Source organism: Strix aluco, chromosome 2 (assembly GCF_031877795.1).
Source record: "Strix aluco isolate bStrAlu1 chromosome 2, bStrAlu1.hap1, whole genome shotgun sequence".
NCBI lineage: Eukaryota > Metazoa > Chordata > Aves > Strigiformes > Strigidae > Strix > Strix aluco.
In genome coordinates this window covers 39207325-39229009 of record NC_133932.1, presented here as the reverse complement: position 1 = coordinate 39229009, position 21685 = coordinate 39207325, and the positions used below count along the sequence as shown (strand labels likewise).

Below are 21685 nucleotides of genomic sequence, written 5' to 3'. Positions count from 1 at the left end.
CCATAATTTAGTAGGCTTTTGGATCTGATTCGTAGATGTTTCATGCTATCAGAGTGTCAGAGGAGCTTCAGTGTACAAACTGGGGCTATCCAGGAGGTGGAGGTATCTTCCCAGCAGCCTCAGAAAGCTGTGCAGGTGCTTGGGGTGTGTGATGGGATGGCTGAGAGGGCAGCCAGAGGTAGGAACACAACACATCTCCTCCTCTCCCCAGGGATTGAAAAAGTGCAGCTACTGCAAAGCTTATCAGTTGCTAGCAAGCTGGTGGCCTGATTTGCAAGGAAGGTGTCACAGTGATGCTCAGTGTACAAACATGTGCCCCATGATGGAAACGGAATGATACTATTGAGGTGGGGGGCATACCTGGAGGCTGCAGAGCGAGATCATGCTGTACATCATCTGGGTCACGCAGAAGCAGTGCCGGAAATTATGGAAGGGGTTGTTTCTGTAATTGTCATGAATACACAGCTGCAGAGAGGGGGAATGAGGCAGTCAGACACAGGAGAGCTCTTTCTTTATAAAAACGTGATTACATATGCTTCCCAGCCTCCCTGGAAGCACTGTATACCCCTACAGAAGTCCTATGGAGGCCAGTATTACTTTCTGCTAGGATAGAGTGACAGCAGAAGGCCCTCTGACACCCTCTGCCTTCCTGGGGGAGGGTGGGAGATTGCTCCCTTTCAAGAATTTGTTGGGAGATAAACTCATAGCAACTTCTCTCTCATACCAGCTAGCAATGGGTAAATATCCCAGCATAGCTGCAAGTACATCTCAGTATTGAGACAGGCCTCTGTGCTTTCATCCTGAATTTGTATTTCAAACAGCAGTGGTTAAACGGTGACTTTGGGGTGTGTAAAGAACTCAAAGTACATCCCCATTCCCCTCTCTCGCTGAAGGCAAATTGCAGCTTTGAAATCTTCAAGGCTGAAATGTAGTTGTTATTTCATTTGCAGATGCTCAGAGGTAGCACTTTGGGATGTGCTGCTTGACAAAGTGAAGATGTGAATGTACATGCACTAGCATACCTGTGTGGATTTCCTACGCTAGGCAGCATGGGAGACATTTAGCCATATAGGCACATGGGGCTGATTTTTGTGTGTTTTAATGTTCTTCAGATCCTGGCTATGTGCCCTCATCACAAATCCAAACTAAAGCTTGTCTTTCCATGTGTCTTCACTACTGTTAGCCGGGCTAGCTGGGTGAAGCTGGCACAGCTGGGTTAACACATGCCACAGTCATTCTTTCAGTGCACTGGGTAGCCTTTGGTATCCTGTCCTGCACAAAACAGCCGAGTGTCAGCAGCACTGCTGGACCCCTTCTGCTGAATCCTCCATAGCCTGGACCCTAGAGAGCCCTTATGCACATGCCTCAATTACTGAGCCTGAATTAATGACATGAACGGAATTTGTGTCCCCTTCTCTAGCTAAATAGTGAATTTAATTAAATACTTCTCAAGCACCACCAGGATCAAACCCTTCAACCTGGGACCTGACTTCTAGGAAGCCTCAAAGCTCTGGATGAGGTCAGGAGAACTGTGGGTTTTCAGTGCTTATTCAATATTTAGGGGTTTCATTGCAAAACCTGTTCAGATTATTCTGTAGCAAGGACTTTACAAACATATTACATTATTCTAAAATGAGTAATTAATGGCACAGTATGGTTGACAGCCAGGCTCACAGGTGGTGGGCAGTTTCTCACAGGCTCCCCATGGACACCATGGTCGTGCCCAGGCACTGTACAGCACTGCACGGATGTAACGTACACATCCAGCAGAGGAGACCAGAGCATCCCAGGGGACTCCTGACTCAGAGCACTGAAGGGCTGGAGTGACTGAGTTGTATTAGTCATCCCTTCCTCCCCTTTCTGGAACATTCTGTAGCCAGTGGATGTGGGAGCAAGAAAGCCTTTTCTCACTCACTTAAGTTCAAACTGGTGCTCATACCGCGCCTGGGGAAGTATCATAGTTTGAAGCAGAGTCCTTGGGGCTTTTTTTAATCATCTTTCTGCAAAGCTAGTGTTTAAGAAAGGAAATCTCACCCTGTCTTACCTTTGTAGAAAATACATAATAAACTCCCCTTGTTGTTCAGAAAGAGGCTGTCTTAAATGCTAATAGTAACAAATTACTTGGAGATACAAGCTAACAGGAAGCTGCCTGCAGTAATGTGTGTGGGTGGCATGTTGATATGTGTTGACATATCACCTTGTTTCCCATGTTTTCAGGCTGTGAGACAGGAGGAGGAAATTTTCTCTTTTATCTACTGTGTGCTAGTCTTGATTGTATTGGGTTTCATCCCACCCCTTCTGTTCACCTGTTTTCTAAGGTCAACAATACCGAGCTTTTCATCTGCCTTCGAAGTTCAGGGAGAGATTTCCTAGGTCTGAATCATTTTTTATATCTTTTTTAATGTGGCCATACCATTTTTCTAAAAAGACTTAACCAGTCCTAGGTGTAAATTCTAGGTAAGCCTTTTCGGAGGCATAGCAACATCGGTCCGTTTATCCCTTATTCCAGTCTCTGATCAGCCTAATGCCTTGCTAGCTTCAGCCAGCAGCAGCTCACCAAGCAGTGACAGTCACTGCCTTGCATATGCTGGTGCCCAGGTGCTTTTTGCTTTTGCTGTACTCATGATGAATACAGTGTTTTCTTCGTGTTTTCTAGTCACCTTCTGAATTTGTGGAATTTGTTCAGGCCTTTCTGGGAGTCTACATCAATCATGTAAAACAGTTCATTCTATTCTGTCCATACCCTTCAGGTAATTAGAAAAGATTAGTGAGATATAATTCTTCGCTACAGGAATCATATGAAACATCTGTATAATGAACTTCACATCATGATGTTTTTAATTATTGTTTCAATCAATTTGTCAGATAGAGATGTAAATTTTACTAACCATAATTCTTCAGGGTATCACTAGATCCTTTTTAAACAATGGGTAGAATATTTACTCTTCTACAGTCCTCTAGGAACATGATAGGTTTTTCTGAGAAAGCCAATATATTCTTCAGCTTTTTAGCAAATTCTTTCTTATGCTCTCCCTTGAACCTGATAATTTATTGATTTTTAAATACTACAGTGTTTCTTCTTTAGACATCTTAGTTTGGGTATGATCTCATCTTTATCATGTCATGTATCTCTGCAACATTCTCAACTCCAAAGACCAAGACAAAGAAAGTTATTTAACTTCTCAGCAATTCCTTTTCCTTCCAGCCTTGTTCTTTTACTCACTGTGATTTAGGACATCTAATTATTATGGAACCTACTGGCTTTTTTAGGCCATATCTGAAGACACTCGTCTTGTCTCCATTTACACTAGGTACCAAGAGCATTCATCAGAAATTAACTGCTTTCAGTAATAGAAAGCTCGGCAAACAAATGTAAAACAGTTTAAAAAATGTCATCTGTTACCACAAGAATGCAAACATTTGCTCAAGTACTTAATTTTAAGAATTTGTACAGGTTGACTGCTTTCAATGGAATTACTTATGTGAGTCAAGTTAATTCCATGACTAAATGTTTTATCTATTGATTTTTGAATTTGAAAAATTGCAAATATCAGGAATTTGAAATACTTACCAACCACCTCTTTAATGTGATAGGATTGATGTTGAAGTCTTTTACCAACCCAAGATCATGGTACATATGTTCCAGACAACTCAGCATCTGTAGCCAGGAGCAGATAGGTTATTGGCTTGGCAAATATCACTTTACTTTATGATACATTGAAGAGTGAATTTCCTCCTTGCAAGCATCAAATAATTGCAGAGCCCTCTTGTTAAGATGAAAGAAAGATGTTCAAAGATTGCGTTATTAAAGACAGTGCAAGAGGGGAGACAGGGAGGTTCTGAAAGCTTTTTGAAGTAGACAGATTGCTGTTGACTTCATAGGTTTTGTGCAGGGCTTTGAATCACACCAGCTCTCTTTAGTAATTGTGATTCACGTGTATCATAGCAATTCCTTCTCACAAAAAAATATTGCTATTTTTCTAATTTAGCTGGGGTATGTTCTAATGCTCAATGAAATCAGCGGGAGTTTTTCCACTGACACCAGAGGCCCAAGCTGTACAGAAATGGATCAGGCCCTATCTGTATAGAAAATGACAGCTGAAAATCAGAGATCTTTAAAGAAGCATTTATTCTAGATAATGTGTCAATATCTTATTTCTTTATGACTTTTTGTGAGTTCCTAAAGGCACTATCTTAACTTGAATTTCTTGTTTAACAAAAGATCTCCTGTTATAACACTACCAAATTGCAGTTTGTGACCATCCACTCTCATAAACTGTAACTATGAATCCCAATAGCTGAAATGCAAAGGCAGGCTGCTCTTTTAGACAACATCTGCTCTGCTGCATGAAGTGGGTTGCAGATAGTTTAGCACTACCACAACCAGTTAACCTTCTGGGTTTTAAAATATTGAAAAAGAAGGGTATTGATAATCTGATGTGTCTGGACACTTAACCACTGCCACCAGTCAGAAATGAACAGAATTCCAAGAGTTCAGGAGTTTATGTGTCTGCATTCCCATTTTGGAAGGCAAAATCTGCAGAGGATGAAATGTAGCCACTAGCAGACACTGTTCTTAGACAGTAGATTGATCCCAAAGTTTTTAACATGATGAGTGTAATGTCACAAATGTGGCCTTGGAGACATTTTTAGTTAAGTTTCTGTTATTTAGGCTCTTAAAAACTCTCCAGAAAAATTATTTCATCTAATGAAACTTTATATTTATCCAGGGAATATACACAGCTCATGCAGTAACAAGGGGTTTGGCTTTGAGTTATCCGAACAGGAAGAAAGAGACTTTCCTGCAAGACTTGAGGGACAATGTCACGGGCTGAACTGTGCTCAGATCACACAGCCAGCATTTTGCTGTAGACCACCCTGTCTTGTTCCTAGTCCCTGAGCTAGAATATATGTTTTGCAATAGTTTCAGAAAAGACTTTCTGAGACAATAAACTTGATCTAGAAGGGCTGAATTACCCTCAGAAATGCCTACCTCCCTCCAGATGTTGCCAAGAGAGCTTTGGGTGAGTGGCAGGTGACTCTGACTCCCAAAGCCCCTGCCCCTGCACACGTGACAATCTTGGGTTTAATTTTTAGCTTTCTTGGTCAACAGCAAAAGCTTGAATATTGGACTCTTCTAAGGCTTGAAAGTGAGTGGGCGTTTGAGAAAGAGAAGCAAGCTTGCTGCATAGCTCTGTTTACTGAGATGCTGCAGAGCACGACATTATTAATTTGCTTACAGAAGATTATGGTTTATAACCTGCATGCCCCACATTGAGCACATGGGCAAATGCTCATTGCTAAACAAGCATTGACAGAATTGAAATATTCTCTGTAAACATAAACCAGAGCTAAAGAGTAAGATAAACCCATATGGTGCTCGGGTCACCAGAGTTTGTGTGCTATCTTATTTCTGAGCAGCCCTCCTCCTTGCAGGGCATGTCTAATCTCCACACCCTCTTGTTAGCCTTGTTCATGCCATCATATAGTGTTTCCTAGTACTCTGAATGAGTTACTGTGCTAAAATACTATGCTTCAGCACACAAGAATCTGTGGGTAATGGTTTTTGTCTTTCACTATTCTTTCTTAATATTTAGAACAACAATGAGCCAGCAGTGTCATGGTCCACCTGGCAGGTCGTAATTCTCTCTTGCTGTAAAGACCTGACAGGCGTTCAAAAGCTGGGGGTGAGCCATTTTGCCTGAGCAGTTGTATGGCTCTGGTACAGAGAAGAGGGCCTGGAGAGGGAGCAGTAACTGCAGAGCACCAGCCTCAGCTTGGCATGGACCGCACAAGGGAAGCTCTGCCAGCCTGTGTGAATGGAAGATGGACCTAAAGCCACCAGAGAGTCCTTCTGTTATTCTACAAGGCAGATGAAATGTCCTGAAAGAAATATGCTGTTCCTGTGGGTGCGGTATGGAGTATTTTTCCTTGTCATGGTGATCTACAGGTGCTGAGCCAGAATGACTCTGAATGCACAACATTTGATTGAGAAGGTAATTAAGGTGATTGCTGCTGGGTGTGCTGCTAGAACGACCCAATCTTTCCCTTGGGAAAAACCCAAGTTTAGTCCTTCCGTCCCTTATATTTTTCCTAAGTGAGATTTTCTTGTATTTGCTGAATCTAGTTTTACATTATATTATAAGCTGGCCATTACAGAAACATCCTTCTCCTTCATGTTTACACATAGCTTTCCAGAACCTTCTGCAATACAAGTGACAAACAACAAATAATACTAATAGCAATAAGAAAAATAAGAAAATGAAGCAATAAGAAAATACTAATAGGCCATGCACACAGCTTTACTACCTCTTCAGAAAGCATCACAGAAACACCCTTGTCTAAAAGGGTATGAATCAATGCATGCCCCTCTGCCTGACTTCACACAGCAGCACACAGCTTCATTGATTTGAGCAGCGTTATTGATGATGTGCTCAAGCATGCACTTTGGTAGGGATCGATTAGTTCAAATAAAATGGCACGAACTCATGTGGCAGTAATGATAGTGTGCTGGTTGTTGTAGGACATTACTAGGAAGAGATTGAAGAAGAAATGAAGAGGGATCAGGTGATGATAATCAGCACGATCTATTTGGCATCTGTAGGGAAAATGTACTGTATTCTGGTGTGATATGAAAATTAAAAAAATAGAGACATTAAGGGCAGAAACAGGGAAAAACTCTGCAGGCCATCTCAAAGGGCTCTTCTGGCCTTGTTGGCTCCCAGAAAGAGCGCTAGCTCAGCTAACACGTCATCCTTACCTCATTGGGCTCCCACAGCCAGACATCAAATGTTGGTTTCCGAAGAGCTTCTATGGTCTCCTGGGACAGCATGTACTGCAGACAGAAAGGCCGTCGGTGTAAGTGAGGGTCCCCTGCCCCGGTATGGGACCTGTCATTCGCATGTCCCTGGGACTCCTGGGGTCCCATTCACATGGGGTTTAGCTGTATTTCCCAAGGACAGAGCATCTGATCTCTCCCTCTGCCTGCCCAACCCTCCTCTCCCTCCCCACTGGCTGCTCGTGCTCATGCCAGGATGCTGACGCCTGGCAGGCAGCGAGCCCCAAGGCAGTCCGCTGCCTGCCACAGCACCAACTGGCAGGCCAATGATCGGTGAAGATCCTTCTGGAGCAGGGAGGTGGAGGGTTTGGGAGAAAAGGGAGGAGAGCAGAGGTGTTATGGATGGGGTTGCAAGTAGATCCAGCAAAGGGACATAAGGGGCACAGGGCACAGACCCATCCCTGGCTGCACTGGTTCTGCTGCCTGCAGAGCATCAGCAACATTTGGTGCAGCCAGTCATGGCTGGGTGGTGTGAAGTGTCTATGCTTATAGTGTTAAATTATCTGGTGGGCATGATATATTTACTTTCAGATGATTTATGCTCTTATTTCGAGTATTTTTTCAAGAACGCCCACATTTTCAAATTGGCTGTCAGCCTGCAAGATTCAAACATTTTTTTTTATCATTATGCTTAGAAGCTTAAAACAAAATCAAGCTCATGGGCCAGTTACTATTTGTATACAAAATTTAAAAAAAAAGGAACGTGGAGGGTTAAAAGACCAGGGGAGATCTGGACTCTACCAAAACATATTTTCAAGACTCTACTGATCAGAGTCTTTTTGGGACACAAAAACCTTGTAGCATTAATTGGCTCATTTACCATGGCTGTCTCTAATTAGTTTGGGCTTACTGTACTGAGCAGCTGAATGAAATTTTCTGAGCCATCAAATTGTTGATACTTAATCCAAGGAAGAATAACACTGAAGATTAATTTTCCTTCTTGAGGAGGCAATGATTTTTGCATTTGCCTATATAATGTACATTTAATATGTCATTCTGTAAGAAATCTGTGAATTAGCAGTACAGATTTCTTATTAGATAACAGTGTTGTAATAATATCTTCTTTTAGTGGGCTATCACTTCCTAGCCTCACTGACATTGGACAAATCCACCACTTGACAACCGATAACAAATTTTACAAATCTCTCAAACAGAACCCAAACTTCTGAAACCAAAAATCCTATGAGCTTTGGTCTGGGGACAACACAGACTACCAGTTTACTCAGCAGTCAGATAGTACAACTCTATTGCACTTGTTGTTAATCCAAGATCCTAATATCACAGCAATAGATCAAAGGTTGATCTGACATATATACTTATCAAGGGAAAAACCAATTTTTAGAACTGATACGTTTTGAGAAAACATGTGTTAGTGTCAGGAGTACAAGCCTTTTGGGCAAAAGTTAATTAAAAGAAATGTAAGTCTCATGATGTCTGCTTCAGAGATCTAGAGATCACTTTTGCTAGGCAGAGTGGAATAAACAGCAGAACTTATAATTTTTTGCTCTGTAAGGCCCTGAAGACAAATATGCAAGGATGCGTGTCCATATCATACACTTGCATCACATGGGACCATGCGAACTTGGAAGTGGCTGAGCTGGCTTTGATGTGTGTGCGCAAATGCATGTTAACTGATTTGCACAAGTGTGAGCTGATGTTTTCTCAAGGTGTGAGCTTGGCATTGTGCAGACAAAACCTGTTATCTTTGAATAATTCCTGTGGGCAGAGACTGCTGGTGCTGGGACCAAAGATCCTGTGTGCTTCATGGTTTCAGCCTCATTTATCACTGTAGATTTGTACTTGTACTTGCCCAGTAGACATTTTTCTTCAAGCATTACTGTTTTCTCTAGCAAATACAGTAACTCATTTTCACAGGGACAATGAATCATTCTGGAGAGAATCCAATGTCGCATTTTCTCTTTGTTTCCCTAGGTGAAGCATCCCCATAAATTACTTTTTAAATTAAAAAATAATCCATTAGGAGAAAACAGGCAGCAGTGCTATTTTCAATTAGAATACAACATTATAGGCTATTTGATTGTTTGCTACGAGCGTGGAGAATAAACAAATATAACTAGACAAAAGAGTGTTAAATGTTGACGAATGCAAAATGTTCATTAACATTTCAAACACTAATGAGCTTTCAAGTATTATAGACTACTGAGGATCCAACTTTAAGTCACCACAGGCAAGAATGTGGTAGGATTCTAGGAAGAGAAATCATTGCGTGGTACCTTTGGGTAGGATGGTACATCCCGCCGGGGAGTCGGCCTCTTGTTTTCATCCAAAAAGCTGTATTTGCAGGGACAGTTAGTCCTGAAATGAAATACTCAGCTCTTAACATTGTGGGAACAGAACCACAGTGCCTTGAAAAATGCCAGAAGTAATCTGGTCTCTCAGTAGGCATCAGTTAGAGAATTACCTCACTCCCCAACCCTTTTTAATGCGGTGTTGCTCAAATGCTTTAAAAGTGTGATCCTATTTAGGATTTTCTTCCCTTGTGCCACACCGCTGTCGCCCCTTCTGTCTATTTGAACCCAAGCAAGGAGTGTCTATCTTCAGGCGTGTATCCATGGATACCCAATCACTTCTATTTCAAACAAGTAACTTTCCCTTCAGTGAGCAGCTTGGTCTCTGTGGCAGGCATAGTTGTCCAAGGATGGCAGAGCCCTGCCAGGGGCCATGCTGAGTATGGACACTGGCATGCCTGTGCTTATTTACTAGTGTAGGCATCTACTGAGCCCATGGCTTAGTGCAGCCCAGCTCCAGGCCTCATAAAACCTTGGGTAAGACCATCCATTTTGATGGCATGACCATCTTGCCTGCTGCCCTTCAGGCATGACAACAACAGCGAGTTACAGCCTCAGCAGACACCGTCTGCTTGGCTCCCCAGTCCTGGAGGAAGGGAGCCGCTGCCAGCAATTACAGGTAATTAACACTTGCCTAGTTACTAACAGCAGCACCCACTGCCAGTTATCTACTTTTCCTTCTCTGCATATGGAAGAGCCAAGCTGATGCTATCCCAACTGAGCAGAGGACCATGATGGTGGGAGACGCACCCCAGCCTTACAGCCTTTGCAGAACAACTAGGTTGCTGCACTGCAGTGTGAGAGCCATTTCTTGCCTTACAGCCACGGTGGGCACAACAAAACTAAGAGCTCTGTGGTATCACCCATGGCAATCATGATACTTTAACTCAGCACATGTTTCCCAGATAGCTGGTCATATGGACTTTAATAACTCTCATGTGAGGTTGATCTGCTTGCATTTTGCATTTATCCCTGTAGTCCTAACATTTGGATTATCCTTTCTCAGTTTTTGAAGCCTCTGGCCAAATGAAGCTAAAAGAAACCCCTGAAAAGAATCCAACCAAAGTATTCTATTAACTTTATTTGTCCCTTTTAAAATTATTTCATGTATTCTGCATTGCATCTCTTTTTAGTGCTTCTCTTCTCTGTTGGGAATTGGTCCAAGTCTCTTTTCTTTTCTCCTCTTAACACTGATGTCGGCTGTTATTTCTGATGGTGATGTCTGAATCCTGAATGGTGGTCAGCTGGCTTCAACCAGCTGCCTTTTCCTGCCCTATTTAGGGAGATTCTCAGTTGGTGAAAAGCTGTCTTAATCATTTCTAAAGCTGTTTCCTCAAAACTCCACTGTGAGGGGTATTAGTAGTATAAAAATAGTGAGTTTGGGGCATTCCTTGCCCTAACTGGAGCTGGCTGCGAGGGTTAGCTGAGGGTCAGCCAACTATCTCTAATTCCCAGCTGCAGTAAGACATCAAAGCCTTCATCCTACCACACTGGGGAACACACCAGAGCCAGGATGCATCAGACCTTTACAAATGTAAAACTGTATCTGCAGATGATCATGATTTTAAATGACACTATAATGTTATTAGCATCCGCCAGTGGTAAGCGCAAAAAGCAGGCTAGCAAAAAAAGCAATTTCAGGGGATGCAAGTGGGGCTGCTTTGCTCTTCTGAAGAGGAGAGATGCACAATTCGCTGTGCATGATGACTTTTATAAACCTAGCTGTTCATCCTTACTCTGTTGTTTGGTAATGTAACAGCAAACATAAGAATATGTAAACATAGAAGAACACAGCTGTGTACCCTGTGATATTATTGAAGGAATATATGCACTCACACGTATTTATGTACATTCATTAAATTTAGATGTGATCCCTAATTGCAACTGTAACACATTATCTAGCAAATGACATTGCACAAGGGATGACAAGTCTAAATAGGAGCAAAACCATTTCTGCTTGCCCTGAGATGCCTCTATTTCCCCCACAGCATGCACGTACCTCACGCCAATGGGAGAGAGATTGCTCAGCCACTCTGGGGTGAAACACCCTAGGCAGGGGTCACTACGGGCTAGTGGCACGGCTCCTGCAGAGCCATGGTCGCTTGGGAATCGGGAATCACAGCTCATTCCTCAGCAGCTCCCGATGGAGTCCCTCTTAATAGTCAGTCACCAAAGAGCACCCTCTTCCTAGTCTTAAGGCAAAAAGAGGTGACTGGTAACCACACCTGGCTATACACTGAACCTAGCCACACCTAGCTGCTGCTTTGACACTCAAGCCCTTAGGGTACAGATAATCATGGGCAGAATTTTATGCAGCTGGGAGGAGGAAGACCCAACTCAAGGCAACCCAGAAGAGCTGTGACAGGTGGCTGCCACATCGGTAGGGCATGAAGTGATGCTGGGCAGAGCAAGTTAGGCTCCTGCTTCAGCAAAAGCAGCTATGTAGCATGAGCTCAGAACAAGCTAGCTTGGGTGTCTGTGCCCAGCACTAGCAGCTGCTGAGCACCACACCCATTTTTACCACAGTTTTCCAGCATCATGCCCCATGCTGATCTCTGGCTTTTGGTGGCTGTCATATCTCAGCACAAGCCCTAGGTGAGACTAAACCTCAGCTGGAGTTGGCTGCACTGGGCAGACTTAGCACTCCCCATTCCTGTTTTTCTTGTTAACAGATTGCTGTTTATGCTACAAAATATAGATTGTAAGGTGACAAGATCTGGGACAGGAATGAGTCATGGCTGCTGCTAGGACAATCTCATACTTCCTGATGTGTGTGGAGGCAACTGGACGAACATGAAGTTGCCATAACTTCTTTTTTTTTGTTTTTAATTCCCTACCTGCCTGAGCATCACTGTGCTCATCAATGCAGCTCTCCCAGCTCCCTGCAACAGTTTGGGAAAAGTAAAGACACGTGCATGGGCACACATGTTATTCACATCACACCCTGCACAAATCAGCATACATGTTTTTGTGTTTGCTGCCAATCTGAGCTCTAGTTTTTCTAATGAGATTTCCTCACACAAGAAATGAACAAGAAATGATGCAAGTCACAGGGCAAACTACAATCCATCCTACTAGTATAAATCTGGAGCAGATCTGAGGTTAATAATGTTACTCTTCATTTATGCTAGGATGACAGCCAAGCTTGGCCTTAGACTTAATAGGAATGTATTAACACTGTGCCTCCTGACATATCTGGATAGCAAAATTTATAAAAGTGAGTGATTATAAGGCCTAATTCTTTTAGCAAATCTCCCATTGCCCTCAGTAGGAAATAGCTTTGATTAAAGGTCAGAGAATTTGACCCCAGATGAAGAAAAAGAGAGAGGCTGTCAAGATAGCATAGTTATATTTGCTGAGAAAACTCCCCTTTACCCACACTTTGAGCAACACAGTATATTCCTCTTCAGCCACCTTCCCAGAAGTATTCATAATCTCACAGTGCTGATTTGTTTGTCCTAATGGGTATTTCAGTGACACAGGGGGCAGACTTTCCAGCCAAGACCACATACCGTAAAAAATGCAATTTTTTATGCTGTTGTTTTAATTACAGCGAAACCAAGCTTCACAATCACAGTGAGCCCTTGAATTAGAAAGTAAATTCCCAATTTCTTGTTGAATTTGACATGCATGTTTTATAATAGCATGAGATCATAATTAGAAGAACTGCTACATATTTATTTGATATTTTCCCAGAATATATTGGAGCTGATTCGAGTGTTAGCTGGTTCCCAACCAAATGCCGCACTACGCAGAAGTTCTTTTCCCATTCCCTCTCTACCAGTAAATCTGGATGAAGAATTCCCATTCTGTATGGTGAGAAGCAACTCTCTGTTGCACGACCTCCTTTTCCTCTATTCCCATGACCCAAGCTATTTTAACTGATGAATGGCTATAGATCTTCAAATGTTAAATTAAAGCCACTGTCCTTAATGGTTATTGGTTTCCTTGCTCCTTTACTTCTAAGCCCAGAAGGTAACTCAATTCTGCAGAAACGTTGCATTGGGGTTTGAAAACAGATGCTTATTTCTTCGGTTAGGTCCAAAGCAGAACTTACCTGCTGCTTCTTGCTGCCATTTCCTCCCTCATCTTTTTAATGTCACTCTTGCATTTCTCAATCTCCACCACTTTCAGGCCTTCCACTGTCAACAAAGAAAAACAACAGGGGTGTTACCATGGCGAAAGTCGAAGGATCTTGTTTCACAATTGTGCAAAGTTTCAAAGGGCTGTAACAGTGGGGTTATCCAGTGAGCCAACAAGCTCTTACAGTCTGCCCTGGTTCTCACATATGCAGGTGCTGCCAAAGCGATATATCTTGAAAACCCGTAGGAATTCTCTGCTGCCAATTTTTGATAATAGCTGCAGTATTTTAATTCACAGAATGGCTATAATGTCTCAGCTTTTCCACGATTGTTAGCAGCAGTCAGCTGTTCTGGTGCCTTCACTTCTCTGCTGTAGAACACGAATCAAAGGAAATCCTGAGCAAAAAAATCCCTCCCGTGATGGGATGATAAGCGCAGCTAGGCAAACACGTCCCGGTAGGATTAGTATTCCCATTAAGTTAAAAGGTTTTAATTTGAAAGTTCATGCAGAGTATTAAGGAACTCTGAGAGGCATTGCTAGATAAAGAAAAAAACAAAGTGAGAATGCAGGAGAGAGAGAGAAATGTTGAAAAGTTTTGCTCTAACAATTGATTTAATTTTTTTAGGTATTGAAGATCTGTCACTTCTTTTTAACAATCAATTTTGTAATCAAAGGTTATTTCTGCATGCGGAACAAAAAATCCTATATTTCCCCTCTGTATGTAATTATAAGAGCCACAAGGCAAAAGGTTTGATTGCCTGTTTATGCAGCAATGCACTTCATTCCATGTAGCCATGAGAACCTAATGCAGTGCAACTATGAGAATATTCTCCCTTTTCTTTCCCTCTTGTTGAACTATCAGCGTGCTCAAGGACATAATACAGCACCATTTATTAAGTACATGTCATTCATATGCAATCATTTCACAGCTCATTTGTTTACTGAACTCATTGTTTGCATGGACAAGCTGTGGTTCAGGGAACTCAAGGGAATGTGCAATCATAAAATCAGTATTCAGTCACGTTCTTAGAAAATAATAGTCAAAATCATACTTATCTGGAGGGTAGCATGTAAGTGATAAAAAAAACTGCCTTGGAAGGGCACAACTCTGTAGATAAGCAGAGACCTCAGGTTTGTTTTCTTTATGTTAGTAACAACAAAGATTGGTGTTGGAACTGGGAAAGGGGAAAAACAGCGAGGTGTATGAACCGAGTCCAAAATGCCACATATTAGGAGAGGAAAGGAAAAGGGTTTGATTTATATGCCTGATTACAGGGATAACTTCCACTTAAAAATCCCATTTCCAGATGAATGTTTTTTTGTCTAGCATTGCTACAAGCAATTTATTTGGGTAATCACAATGTGGTGATACAGGCAAGTCTTGCTTATTTGATAACTTAATTCTGGATATCTGGCTGCACTTTTTGGGGTACTCCTTTCAACTGCTGATGATCAGCTGCAGCTGACCTGCAGGTCCCATGCTGCTATCTACTACCCCGGTGCATTCATCTGGGACAAGTTCGTGGGTAGCCCATTTGCCAAGCTGTCTAAATGGTGGCTGGCGCCTATTTGAAGCAGTGGGAGCAAAGCAGAGTTATCAGACCGACAGGGTAGTGGGGCAGGCAACTGCAGAGAGAAGAGGAGTTATGGTGCAAAATGGTAGCCCTGAGCACTTTTTCGTATTGCATTTCTTTAGTTTTCTTCCAAAACCTCTCCGGGGGAGCAGAAAATTTACATAATTATTTTCTTCAGGTAGATGTGAGATGCTTGCAAATTGTAAAGGGGTTTTGCCAGCTTTCTTATTAATGTGTGGGCTGCTGTGCAAACACTGGAGCAGAGTAAGTAAGTCAAGCCATGGGACAAAGCATTCCCAGTGCTTGCCCTGCATGGACGCATTTTCCAAGGGGAAGTCACAAACTTTAGACGGGATTTAAAAATCAGTTAAGAGATTTGGTTCCTTGAAAACACATCTCTGATGTGGTCTCTAGACAGTAACGGGAAGGAAGCTGAGAACATTTTATGTGAGGTGCAGATGTAGCACTGTCATGAGCACTTATCCCCACACACACATCCCCTCTGGGGAAGCAATCCTGGAGATCACATGTGAAAGTGGTGGAAAAGGGATCTCTGAAGGAGGTAGGAGAAAAGGCAAAACAAAAGCACAATTCTTTTCACATTTGGCTTGCAAATGATAAATGGCCTTGTCATGTGCACTGTTTAAGGGACCATTATATTATTCTGCAGCAAGAAATACCTTCTGAAAAGATCTTGTGCTGTCTGAAGAAATCCTTTGGCTGAATCCAGCACTGAAACACGACTCTTAAAGCAACCTCTGGGAGCCCAGCTCGAGTAGGGAGGTTGGACACTCCCTTTCTCTCACAGTTTTGCCTTTTAAACATGAAAGCCTGGGATTATTTAAAAAAGTTGCAGATTTGGCTCTGTTGCAAATTGGGGAAGTCCAGTTTCAAGCAGATGGGTGTGCTTGTAGACAGGCAACCCAGGGAGCTCCTTCCCGCAGACTGAGGCTACTGGAGATGGGATTGCAAGTGCTCAGGCAGAATGGCAGCAGATTGCTACATCTGCTGCTATTTCCATCAGTGGTGAGACCCACTTAACAGAAAGAAGCCTCATCTGGGGACCTGTGAATTCAGTTCACCTGCACAGCACAGCAGCTCTGGGTAGGCTGCCTTCCCTAAACTAGCAATAAAGTGCTGGAGCGTGCAAAGCACAACTCTTCCCTGCCGGCAGTGGCACGCGAATCTTTGTTACCTTCCTCACTGCCGCAGGCTGCCAGTGGTGAAAGGCAGCGTGTGTGCAGGGTGCCGACAGGAGTCCTAGGGGGTCATCAGGAAAGCAGCCCCTGGGTGGCTGAGATAGTTGCTTGCCTGGGCTGCCAAGGGGTTAGGAAGACCCATAGGAACGCTTGCCTCATTTGCTCTAGTCCATGGCGCTTAGCCCTGAGGGCTGGAGTTGGTCAGAAGTTACACAGAAAATGCAGAGTGAATGAACTAATTTTTCTTTTTCTTCGTTTTTTTTCCTTTCTTTTTTTTTTTTGTTTGGACAAAAGAATAAAACAGCAGAGCCTTGGGAAAAATGGCAGGCAAGCAGACAGGGAGGAATTACTACCCAGGCTCCTCACAGAGGTCTGTGCTGGGGGTAGGCACGCCACAGGGTTCTCCCTCCATGGACGTCACCGGAGGGCTCCCACCACACCAGGGGGCCTGCGGCTGGAGCGGCCCTGGGGAGAGGTTCCCCTGCAGCTGCTCTTTGAATAAGGACATTTTTTCCTCTCCCTGCTGACAAAGGCATCAGTCTCACTGAGCAGCTGCAGGGTCAAAGTAGCTTCTGGTCAGGGGAAATTTCAAAAAACCAACTTCTTCCATGAACCAGAAACTTTTCTTTTTTTCCAGCCTGCTCTACTGAGAAAGTGCTTTTCTGCAGCTGTAGTGCTGGGGAAGGCTCTGCCCACTCCTGGCTTAAATGCTGCGTATCAGCAAGGATGTGGCCTTTGGTGTCAAAATGGTGCTGGGTGACAGTGACTACTCCTTCCCTGCCTTTTTGGGGCCTGTGTTCTGCACAATATACTGAAAAACAAGTCAGATGCTGCATGGGGGAAAAAACCACCCCAAAAAATGAATAAAAGGAACTCTTTGATGAGATGAGGTGTTGCACAGTAATTGAATACGGTTGTGTTACTGTTAACACACTGAAGAAGTGAGGGAATTGATGCTACCTAGTAGTCTGCCAGGCAACGTGGCCAGCGAGGGGTGAACCCCTGTGTTTGCAGCCCAGAAATAACTGCCTCGCGAGACAATGAGATGTACCCTCCGGTTGCATTGCAACACATGCTACGCCGCCTGTTTATGGACACTTTGGCGTTCACACCGTGTTTGTGCTCCACGTGTAGCGTGCCTGTGTAGCGTGCACGCATGCTGCGGGAACGGACTTCGTCCCATTTCGGGCCCTTTCCCAGCAGAGGGAGGTGTGTGACATGACACTGAGCAGAAATACAGTCAGGTCTCGGCGCTGGTGCTGGGCCTCAGTCAGTGGTGAGGACTGATCTGACCGCTTAGTACGCAGTAAATGCATTTCTGAAAGGAGAAAGTCTGTCTGCAAGATGACCTGTTTGACATGTGCAAGTATCCGACTTAAAGTAGGCAGCCACGTTACCCTATTGTAATTAATCACAAACGGCAGCAGCGAGCGCTAGAACAGAGTGTTTTGCAGGGAGTGCCTGTGCAGAGGCGGGGGGGGGGGGGTCACCGCTGGGTGCAGGGGTGGTGCTGGGGGGCTGGGGCATGGCGGGGTGTGGGAGGGCAGGCTGGGGGGCTTGGAGATGGGTGGCGGGGAGGTGGGCGGTGGAGACCCTCCACTGCGGAGACATGGTAGGAGGGGGATGTGGGCCTGGGCCCAAAGCTTGGCGGAGTGCTCGATGGCCCCTTGAAGGGGAGGCTGGGAGGCGCTCCAGATGCCCGCAACAGCAGACGTCCCTCCCTGGCCTCACCCCGCCGGTGGGTGCCACCATGACCACGGGCTCCCACCTTCCCCACGCCTCACCCTGGGCTGGCCTGCGGCCTTTCGGGCTCAAGACCAGACAAATTACGAGGGATTGGAGAAAGCAGAGGTGCTGTGAGGAGTGGGACAGAGGGGGTTACAATGAGGGCAGTGAGGCGGGGGGTTTCTGAGGCACCAGTTCCCACTGAGATATGAATAAAGGGACACTCACATTCAACCTTTTTCTCCAGCATTGCCAAGTGATTAGCTACTTCCGTTTTCAGCTCATTGATTTTAAAAACCCTGAAAAGAAAACCCTCATGTATTAATGTTATACATTTAGCACCGTACCTACCCTAGGTACAAAGGTCTTTTGCTAGAAATGTCTATATTTTTTCAGAGGATTGATCTGTCCAACTGCGGTTGCCATAAGGAAAAAAAAATTTGCCATGGAAATGCTAAAATTTGTGCAGAAAATACACCTGTGTTTAATTTTCAGAAAAATCAACAACAAATGATTTTGTTATGGCCCTGGGAATGTACTGTGGCTCTGCAACACTTGATCGCCCCCTCTCTAGGCAGTGACTTGTTATTGTATCCCCTAGGGAAGCAAAGTTAAATTGATAATGTTTCGCCTAAGAGCAGCATCTTGGTGTCTGCACACTCTGAGACCCTCCTCCTTTTGAGATATGCTGGTGATTTGCTGAGCTGCGGTAGGATTGTAGTGAAACCAGCTGGAATAAAATAAGCAGCTATACAGATGTTGAGAAATCCTCTTAAAGGAGAGACATGTTTGGGGGATAAAGGGAAAAATGGAACACATCAGATGATTTGACTTTTCAATGAAGAAACATTTCTTTTGCTTCCTAAGAGGGCAGAAGCACAATAAGAACATTTATAATTACTACTTGATCTCCTTTTTAGATCAAAGATAATCACTCAAATTGGTTTTGGTTTAAGCTACCGCATTGCTGTCAGCAGGAAATAACATGTGTACCAGGCCTAAATTTGACAGGAAGAGTGGGTTTTGAAAGAGATCTTAAATGCCCCTCTGTCTCCTGTGAAAATTTCACTTCAGGCTGATAAAAGAAATAGCATTTTAAATTAATAATGATGTTCAGCTTCTTACCTTGAGAACTGCTCAGCAATTTGTCCCAATAAATTCTGGAACAATTCTTCTTTCTCTGAAAAAAATAGGAGGGAAACATAACAGAAAATGACAGAGGAAAGAAGGCACCCTCAACCCCCCTGCAAAGTAGCATCCTCAGACTTCCAGCATTTAGCCAGAAAGTCATTCTGGTCCTTTGAACAGTGACAGTGTTTGGGAATGACACCTCATCTCACCTGCCTTCCTCTGCCTGCAGATTACAGTCAAATTTTCTCAGAAGTTTTTTTTGGGGGGTGATGGATGTCTGAGAGATGGCTTGTTTTAAGGCATCACTCTCTGGAAAGGAGACCCCTTTCACATTGCTTGTGTGGAACACCCAGAATTGCCATCCGCTTTTGAGAGGTCTGGCTCACGAGGATTGCCTCTACACCAGAAGCACACAGTGCCAGAGTGCCCACAAACAATGCAACAGCTTATGAACACAAGAAAACCCAGCTTGCCTTTCAGATTTATACCGGGACATTATCCCGGAGACCAATTTTTTGGTGCAAATTCATAAGGATTGCACTGCTACACCTAAACTTCAGGCAAACATGAGATGGCAAAGTGACTGCCGTTGCAGAATGAGGTTTGCCCTTCCTGGTTCGTGGGATGGGCACAGCAGGGCACAACTTTCCCAAACCCTTTTCCCTTGAGAACATAACTTGGACAGAGCCGCCGTGGGGATCCCGTCAGGATCCCATTGCTGCCTGCGCTGCTGTGGCAGCGGCTGCACTAGGTGCGCTCGTGCTGGTAGCTCCCCGCCTCCCACTGCCAACTCCAGCGCTCGGGAGCTTCAGTTGGCTCGGGAAAGTCAGCATGGTGAAGCCCCAGCCCCTTCCCAAGACCATCACAGGACTGCAATCACTAATGCAGGGAAAAGCAAACAAGTCCTTAAAACAAGCTTTTGAGGGACAGTACCCTTTAGGAAGGAAGAAGTATGATAGCACTGTTTCCCCACCTTTCAGTCTGTCCACACTGTGTTCACACAGACAGGGGAAGCATAAATCACCTTTACTGAGCTGTGAGCTGCTGTTTCAAGATTGCTCCCACTTTCCCCCACCAGCTAATTTAAACTGCACTGTGCTGCAGCCGTTCTCATGCCTGCAATGTGGATGTACTCTTGGTTTCTCATGCTCAAGGAGTGGAAACATTTCATGCTCTCATATACACACACCACAGATTACAGAACACCCATTTATACCCTACACAGAAATACCCCGATGGCATTTCTGAAACTACTTCTTGCACTTGCCTGAGGGAGCCCAATGCCTCACAAGTGCAATCATCCAGGCAAAACACATCAGACAGAAATACAGTCCAGCATTTACACCATATTTCTAAATAATAGCTCTGGTACCTGTGAACAGATTTGCAATTCCTCAGGTATTAGAGCTGTCAGAAATACTTGTCAAGAGTGTTCACTTTGATGGTCAAAACAATTTGACTGTTACCCCTGTGTCTCTAAACTGGAGCAAGCACTCTGTGCTCTGAAAATCTCAGATCTAATTCCCTTTTTTTTTTTTTTTTTTGCCGTGATCTGACTCCCAGTGGAGCGGCTAGCAGAGCAAATGAAGAGATTAGTTCTTTTCACAGAGACCCATTTTTCAGTTTTCTCACAAAACCCATTTGAAACAAAGTAAATGTTGCATCCTATTTAAGACAGGAGGAAAGCTTACCGTATGCAGCACCTGGGATGGTACCCGAGTCCAACAGTGAAAATAAGCAGAGAAACCCGTGTCCTCTCACTTCGATGCTGCGCAGCCCTCTGACAGTGGCTGTAGCATGCCAGAGACTGACAAGTTCCCTATAAACACGGTTCCAGTAAAAAAAACCCCACCAATCTAACTTTCACTCCCTCCCCCTGTCAAAACTCACTTGGAGTACTAGGACATTCTCATCCAGGGAACAGTCAGCTGCAATCTGATGTTTATGGATGTAATAAAAGACTTTCAAAACGAAGATGTATGTTTTTATAACCCTAGGGTGCAGTAAAGATATATGACTAAGAGTGGCAGTTCGTCTCATCTTAAAGGGACAAAGATCCATTTCTTTACCCAGTTCCTTTCTGAGGGGAAGACCTCTGCTAACCCCTGATTCTGAAGGAAATGAGACATCGTACCAACATGATTTAGTCTCACTTGTCCACATACTTATAAAGCAGGAAGGCTAGGTGTCCCTTTTCCCCCTTCATTACTCTTTTTTTATACCTCTGGGCAGGGCTGATACCCCAGGTGCAGGCAGCTACCTTTTCCCTCAGTTTCTTCATTTGTTTTGCTGCAATTCTCTCTGTGAAAAGGAAATCCTACTGCATGTAGCATGGGCAGCTGCAATCTGTGAACCCTGTAGAGGGTCACCAGCTCCTGCGTACAACAACCCAAAAGCCAACAGCAACCCTCTTCTCAGCTCACCTCCTGCTGGCACCGTGAATGTGCAACGTCTGCAAATGCAGGTGTTCAGAAAGTCAGATTTTTGCACAATAGGCAGGGTGTATTAGAGCTGACAAATGAAAATTAGAAAAAAACCCTCCAGAAGATGCTGCAATAGCATAATGCTGGGCAAGGGACAGGCCAGCTCAGGCCTCCCCGGGCTTCCCATGGCTCATTCCCATGCTCACTGCAGGCACAGGGACTTTGGCTTGTTGCCTGCTGGCCCCTGCCAAGCTCAGCAGGGAGCTTGGCCTGGGCATCACAGAGCAAGGAGCCATTTTGCCCTCCCTCCCAGCAGCCCCATCTCCAGCAGGTCTGGGCAGAAAGCAAGTGCAGGGGAATATGGCAGCAACACTTTTTCCTGTGAATCCCGCTGCGGCCGGAT

General features: G+C 44.2%; 1 protein-coding gene across 4 annotated transcripts in view; it reads right to left on the bottom strand.

The window, feature by feature from the left end:
- Nucleotides 1–21685, bottom strand: part of LOC141919252 (high affinity cGMP-specific 3',5'-cyclic phosphodiesterase 9A) — a 105737-nt gene that overhangs the window by 8726 nt on the left and 75326 nt on the right. For 2 of the 4 annotated variants that reach the window (XM_074814426.1, XM_074814430.1), the window contains 7 exons: nucleotides 18854–18908; nucleotides 17957–18027; nucleotides 13205–13289; nucleotides 9073–9154; nucleotides 6761–6835; nucleotides 3572–3658; nucleotides 361–465 (listed from right to left, as the gene is read on the bottom strand). In XM_074814426.1, coding sequence (XP_074670527.1) covers nucleotides 361–465; nucleotides 3572–3658; nucleotides 6761–6835; nucleotides 9073–9154; nucleotides 13205–13289; nucleotides 17957–18027; nucleotides 18854–18908 — 560 coding nt within the window. Of the gene's footprint in view, nucleotides 1–360; nucleotides 466–3571; nucleotides 3659–6760; nucleotides 6836–9072; nucleotides 9155–13204; nucleotides 13290–17956; nucleotides 18028–18853; nucleotides 18909–20550; nucleotides 20681–21685 lie in introns of those variants that run through there. The other 2 variants (XM_074814432.1, XM_074814431.1) reach the window with 2 other exon arrangements.